The 6,919-nt window shown below is 48.6% G+C and overlaps 1 protein-coding gene across 1 annotated transcript; it reads left to right on the top strand.

The window, feature by feature from the left end:
* Positions 1–742: 742 nt before the first annotated feature.
* On the top strand, positions 743–6,683 carry CNGA2 (cyclic nucleotide gated channel subunit alpha 2). Its single transcript, XM_047844892.1, has 6 exons — positions 743–852; positions 1,067–1,159; positions 1,800–1,970; positions 3,066–3,173; positions 4,814–4,920; positions 5,269–6,683. The coding sequence occupies exons 1-6, from the start codon at positions 743–745 to the stop codon at positions 6,681–6,683; spliced, it is 2,004 nt and encodes a 667-aa protein (XP_047700848.1).
* The last annotated feature ends 236 nt before the right edge of the window (positions 6,684–6,919 follow it).

The raw sequence follows: 6,919 nt of genomic DNA on the forward strand, positions 1-6,919 counted from the left end.
GCCAGGGGAGGTGGCAGCTGTTTTGGGCCAAGGAGATACATCTCATTCCATGGGGCAGGAGTTTGGGGGCAGTGGCTGGTTTGGAGGTGCTCAGCAGTGTAAGCATGCGCAAGACATCTGCAAAGCCAAAGCACCAGAAGATGTCTTAGACAGTTTTTATCTATTTTTTTGTTTATTTTATTTTATTTTATTTTGAGAGAGAGAAAGGGGAAGAGGAGAGAGAGAGAGAGAGAGAGAGAGAGAGAGAGAGAGAAGGAAAGAGAATCCCAAACAGGCTCCATGCTGTCAGCACTGAGCCAGACATGGGGCTCAATATCATGAACCGTGACATCATGACTTAAGCCAAAATCAAGGGTTGGATGCTTAACTGACTGGGCCACTCAGGCACCGCTGTTTTGTTCCATTTTAGCATTGATACTCAATTTATCAAAAAATTCACTGCAGTAAAAGAAAAATAAACACATTTTGCGATTTACTCCTGTTTCCTTTTAAATTACCGGGCATGGTGGGGACAGAACCATCACCTTTTGGTGTTTAGAGCCTGGTACTTAGGCAGTGCTGGATCCCCCTGTCCTGCATTGCCATAGCAGTACCCAGGAATGCTGAGGTTTGCCAGGTGAGCCCTGGTTCTGTTCTCACTGCTCACCTGCAACTCTTCTACTTTTTATGGTATCTAAGATTGTCTGTGAGCTTCCTCTTGGCCATTTCTCTAGCAGGTGAGGATATCAGTCATACATGGAGGATGACAGAAAAATCCAATGGTGTGAAGAGTTCCCCAGCCAATAACCACAACTTCCATGCACCTCCTGCCATCAAGGCCAATGGCAAAGATGACAACAGGACAAACAGCAGGTGAATTTATTGGATTGGATCGTTTCAGAGATGACCTGGAGGCTTCTCCTTTCTCCCAGCTTTGCCTTACTGCCACAGAGCAAACAATCTTTGGCTTAAAGTTACCCTCTAAAGGGACCATGGGATTTCTAAGCACCTTCCAGGAGATAAAAGTATAATAGGAGACAAAGTATGCCCAGAGAAACCTTGGTCAACTCTGCTCCTTCCTCTACAGGCCACAATCTACAGCTGATGATGACACCTCCTCAGAACTGCAGAGGCTGGCGGAGATGGATGCCCCCCAGCGGGGGAGGGGTGGCTTCCGCAGGTGGGTTCCACCACTGCCCTCCTGCTACCTGTTCTTGCCCATGGGGCCTATCAGAGTGGTTACCATGAGTCTCTTTGTCTCACTCCAACTGAGCCTTTCTGCCAAGATCCCTAGGAAGCAGTTTTCTTCTGAGGAGGCTCCTGTGAGCAAGCTAGAAGTGGTCAGTGGATCATTCCCTTTAGAATTTTCTGTCTCCTAATTGAGAGAAGGGGGGGGATCTTTTCCAGCAAAAGGGTCTAAGTAGAGGACCTTGAGATCTGCAGCCCAGAGTCATAAGGCTCCATAGGGAAATCAAGAAACTTAGGCCAATCTTCCTCCTGGCCTGTCCTCCATTAGCACAATCTTTATCTTGCTCGAAACCACCTATTTGTTCTTCATAAGCAACTGACATGGCACCTCCTACAGGGAGTCTTCTCAGAGCTATCCCTTACCCCTCAGGCTGCATTCAGAGACATACCTGAACTCCTCTCTGCCCTCAGTGCTGGCCCCCTTCCCAACTCTTAGCATGGGGGACATCATAGACTGGCCTGTTTCCAGGGTCTCCTCTCCATCTCCCTCAACAGATAGTGAGCTCTTGGGCCCGGGTCCTTTCTGAACAGTATGATTCTCCTCTCTGGCTCATGCTCCCTGTCATCTCTAGGATTGTCCGCTTGGTGGGGATCATCAGAGAGTGGGCCAACAAGAATTTCCGTGAGGAGGAACCTCGACCTGACTCATTCCTGGAACGTTTCCGTGGGCCTGAGCTCCAGACCGTGACAACACAGCAAGACGATGGCAAAGGCAACAAGGACGGCGAGGGCGAGGGCACCAAGTATAGTTTTCCAGCTTTTGGGACTGGAGGGACTCCCAAGCATGCAATTGTAGGGTTTGGTGACCTTTCTTATGCCATCACCAGGGACAGACTGGGGTCTATACCAAACCCTGCCATGACAGGTAAAGGAGTTGGCAGAGGAGACCTGCTATGGTTTTAACTCCAGTACATTTCCATTTTCCTTGTTCACAAACTTTCCAACTTCCAGGGGCCAATTGCCATGGGAGCCCCTGGTGGCTTTTCTTCCCTTAGCTGCCCTTTTTCATATGTCCTCTTGCTGCTAATGAGGCAAATAGCAAGGGCACCTAAATATGTACCAGCCCCTCTCAGTTTCAGCAGTCAGTAAATGCAGAGAAGGGTGAAACTGGGGAGTGCTGCTGAGAGTATGACCACACCAGTGCCAATGTAGGTACAGAGGTGGGCCTTTGGAGAGGCCATACTGGGGGATAACTGGCTAAGGAAGGCCTGGAACAACTGCACAGGAAGGAGTAGGGAGGGCACAGAGGTGGAACCAGAGGGTCTATTCTTTGAGGAATGAGTAGGCAACTGGGGATGTCTGGCCAAGCCGGCATTCCACAATTCTGGCCAGTGGAGGAAAACAGCTTTTGCCAAGACAGGACGTAGCTTCTGGGAAAGTGATTTGGGAGCTGGAGGCCAGAGACCAAACAAGGAGAGTGGGGTGGGCAGGACGCACATGGCACTCACTTGCTTGGAATTCCTCTTTCTTCCCAGGAGGGATCCCTGAGCCCTCATTACCATCCTGTGGAAGTCCCTCCCTAGGTCCTGAGGCCAACCCCAATAAAGACACTGCCCCTTGCCTTGCCCTCTGAGCAAGGAGTCTCCATAAGTCATTGGAGCCAATGGGCCTATGCGGGGTTAAAATAGGAAGAAGGGTGACTCTTATCTATGTGACCTCTACTCAGATGCCCAGTACCAAGTTGTGGCTTTCTGAAAATGAGGCCCTGAGCCAACTCAGTCCTTACTCTGTACATCCTCATAAGTGTTACTTTTTAAAGGACCCCTAGCCTCTGGGAGCTGGGGTGCTGCCACACTGGGGACCTAGTCCCCAAGCCTGGCCTCTGTCTGTCTCCTCAGGAAGAAATTTGAACTATTTGTCTTGGACCCAGCTGGGGACTGGTACTACCGCTGGCTATTTGTCATTGCTATGCTTGTCCTCTACAATTGGTGTCTGCTGGTGGCCAGGTGAGCAGGGAGGGATCTGGGAGGGGGTGGCCAAAGAAGCCCAGGGCACAGGCTTTGGGTTTGAGAGAATACCAGTCTCAGCTATGGACGCAGAGCTCATTCCAGCTCAGCCTTCTTTCTGAATTTTCTGCTTGCCAATGGCACCTCCCTCTGCCCTATTAACCCTCAATGCCCCCTCCCACCTTCCAGTTTAATATGCTACTAAAGCTTCGCCTCTATCCTTTTCCTGGTATCCATAATCTGTTCCTACTTCTCCATCCACACCAACACTGTCCTTGGCAAGGCCACCCTCCTTTCTCCCTGGGACAAGTACAACAGCCTTGCACCCATTTCTTTCGGTCACTCTTGTCCCCTCTAATGCATCCTTCACACTTGCAACTAGTATGCTTTGTATAAACTGGGATTTGATTGTCAGTCATTCCTCACAAACCCTTCAATTGTCCCTCATTGCTGACAGGATGAAGTTCAAGCCCTCAATGTAGCCTTCAAGGCCCTCTGGACCTGGCCTTCTCACTAGCTCTACCTTCTGGACAACTCCCAGCCCTAGCATTCTCTACTCTTGGATAATAACATGTTCTTGCCTCAAGAGAAAATTCCCTCTCCCTATTTTTAGCCTATGGAGATTCTTCTCACAATTTCAGTTCCAAAGCCACTCTCTACAGGTAGCTTTCCCATTCCACCCCATCCCCCACTTCAGTTATTCATTCAGCAAGGATTTGACTGAACATCCATCAGGTCACTGCTGTCTTGGAGCTCTCAGGCTAGTGGGAGACACTGGCAGCAAATATGAACAAAACAAATGCCCAAGAGACTTGAGGTTGGTGAAAGAAACTTTCTGGGAAGGAGGAACAAGTATCAAAACCTTGTCTGAGGATGGCCTAGTGTGGCTGGAGGACTCCAAGTGAGCATGAGGCAGTCACAGGACTATTCTGTAGGCTTTGTGCAGCAGAGGAGGGGGTTGGGCTTTTATGTGAAATGCGACCAAATAGAATTAACTGCTTTTCCCTTTGACTAATACAATCATTGGGCCATCATCCTGGGTTCTATCTCCTATTATGTCCATATCCTAGGTCTCTACCCATTCAGTCACCAAGTCTTGTTAATTCCTCTTAAAACTGTCCTGCATCCTCCAACCTTTCTTCATTACCACTACCTTTAGGCTAAGCCCAACTACTATCTTCTCTCTGACATGGATTGGCCAGTGCTCTGTATTGGGCTTTCAGTAGGTGTATGTTGAAAATATGGGCATGGAGGCTATTCAGCTGTGTATTATAATTCATACTTCCAATGACTCATTTTTCATTTAACTCACACTTGTCAAATCCTGGTGCTCTGGGCTAGAGCATGGGGCATGCAGTAATGACTCAGAGGTAGTCTCTGTCTTCTTGGCATTCATGGTTCAGTGGATGAGACAGACAAGTAATGGTCAGTGTAGATGTTTATTTAGGAATATCTATGCAATAATAAGAGTTGGAGTAAAAGTTGCTTGTCATTAAGTTTCTGCATGACACCAGACTGACTGTGAATCATCAGCATCCTGGTAGCCATCCCAAAACCTGCAGTCAGTGGGCACTCAGTTTGAGGCCTCCAGGGATCCTTGACTGGCTTTGAGGGTGAAGTCCAGTCCTGTCTTCCTACAGAGCCTGCTTCAGTGACCTACAGAAAACCTATTACCTAGTGTGGCTAGTGCTGGACTACTTCTCAGATGTGGTGTACATTGCGGACCTCTTCATCCGACTGCGCACAGGTAAGTGAATAACTGTGATGCACAGGCAGGAGCATGACCCATAGGTCCAAAATCCTGAGTCCACATTTTCAAGAAGCTCTCTTGACACAGTGTTAGACTCAACTGCCTGGCTGGGACTCGGGTTGGTGTCTGCTCCTCTTTGAATCTTATAGTCCCCATGTGCCTAGTGAGGTTTAGACCTTGGGATCATCTCTTGGGGTCCTTCATGCTAGCTTTGCTATGTGAATTTCCTATACCTCTCTTTAGGAATGAGGGTTGAATGCGCAGTTTCTCCCTTGCTGAACATTAAACAATTAGGAAGGACAGGCTTGAGAGCAGAGCTGATATACTGATTTGCATCTCTACTAGGCTTTCTGGAGCAGGGGCTGCTGGTCAAAGATCCAAAGAAGTTGCGGGACAACTATATCCACACCCTACAGTTCAAGCTGGATGTAGCTTCTATCATTCCAACGGATCTGATCTATTTTGCTGTGGGCATCCACAGCCCTGAGCTGCGTTTTAACCGCCTGCTACACTTTGCCCGCATGTTTGAATTCTTTGACCGCACTGAGACACGCACCAGCTACCCCAACATCTTCCGAATCAGCAACTTGGTCCTTTACATCTTGGTCATCATCCACTGGAATGCCTGCATCTACTATGCCATCTCCAAGTCCATTGGCTTTGGAGTTGACACTTGGGTTTATCCCAATATCACTGACCCTGAGTATGGTTACCTGGCTAGGGAATACATCTACTGCCTTTACTGGTCTACACTGACACTCACCACCATTGGGGAGACACCACCTCCTGTAAAGGATGAGGAGTACTTATTTGTCATTTTTGACTTCCTGATTGGTGTCCTCATCTTTGCCACCATTGTGGGGAATGTGGGCTCTATGATCTCCAACATGAATGCCACTCGGGCTGAATTCCAGGCCAAGATTGATGCTGTCAAACATTACATGCAGTTCCGAAAGGTCAGTAAGGATATGGAAGCCAAGGTCATTAAGTGGTTTGACTACCTGTGGACCAATAAGAAGAGTGTGGATGAGCGGGAAGTTCTCAAGAACTTGCCAGCAAAGCTGAGGGCTGAGATAGCCATCAATGTCCATCTATCCACCCTCAAAAAAGTGCGCATCTTCCAGGATTGTGAGGCTGGCCTGCTGGTGGAGCTGGTATTGAAGCTTCGTCCTCAGGTCTTCAGCCCTGGGGATTATATTTGCCGCAAGGGTGATATTGGCAAGGAGATGTACATAATCAAGGAGGGCAAGTTGGCAGTAGTGGCTGATGATGGTGTTACTCAATATGCCCTGCTCTCAGCCGGGAGTTGCTTTGGAGAGATCAGTATCCTTAACATTAAGGGCAGCAAAATGGGAAATCGACGCACAGCCAATATCCGCAGCCTTGGTTACTCAGATCTCTTTTGCTTATCCAAGGATGATCTTATGGAAGCTGTGACTGAGTACCCTGATGCCAAGAAGGTCTTGGAGGAGAGGGGCCGGGAGATCTTGATAAAGGAGGGACTGCTAGATGAGAATGAGGTGGCAGCCAGCATGGAGGTAGACGTGCAGGAGAAACTAGAGCAGCTGGAGACAAACATGGAGACCTTGCACACTCGCTTTGGCCGCCTGCTGGCTGAGTACACGGGAGCCCAGCAGAAACTTAAGCAGCGCATCACCATTCTGGAAACCAAGATGAAGCAGAACAATGAAGATGATTACCATGATTACCTGTCAGATGGGATGAATAGCCCTGAGCCAGCTGCTGTTGATAAGCCATAAGGTCTTGGGCCCAACTGCCTTAGCAGCCTTGTCCTTGACCCCAGGAACTAGAAGAGCTGTGTAGGTGTCCATATTTGTATGCATTACCCTCTTGAATTCTCCCCAAAGCCTCTCTGTCCTAGGTTTTTGGCTCAATCATCTAGGAGCCCTCCTCCAGGTCCAGCTAATAGCCAAGTTTATGCACAAAGTAGACCATGTTGGCTCAGTTTCCAGGAGCTTTAGCTTGTCCAAGTCTG

Source organism: Prionailurus viverrinus, chromosome X (assembly GCF_022837055.1).
Source record: "Prionailurus viverrinus isolate Anna chromosome X, UM_Priviv_1.0, whole genome shotgun sequence".
Classification (NCBI taxonomy): domain Eukaryota; kingdom Metazoa; phylum Chordata; class Mammalia; order Carnivora; family Felidae; genus Prionailurus; species Prionailurus viverrinus.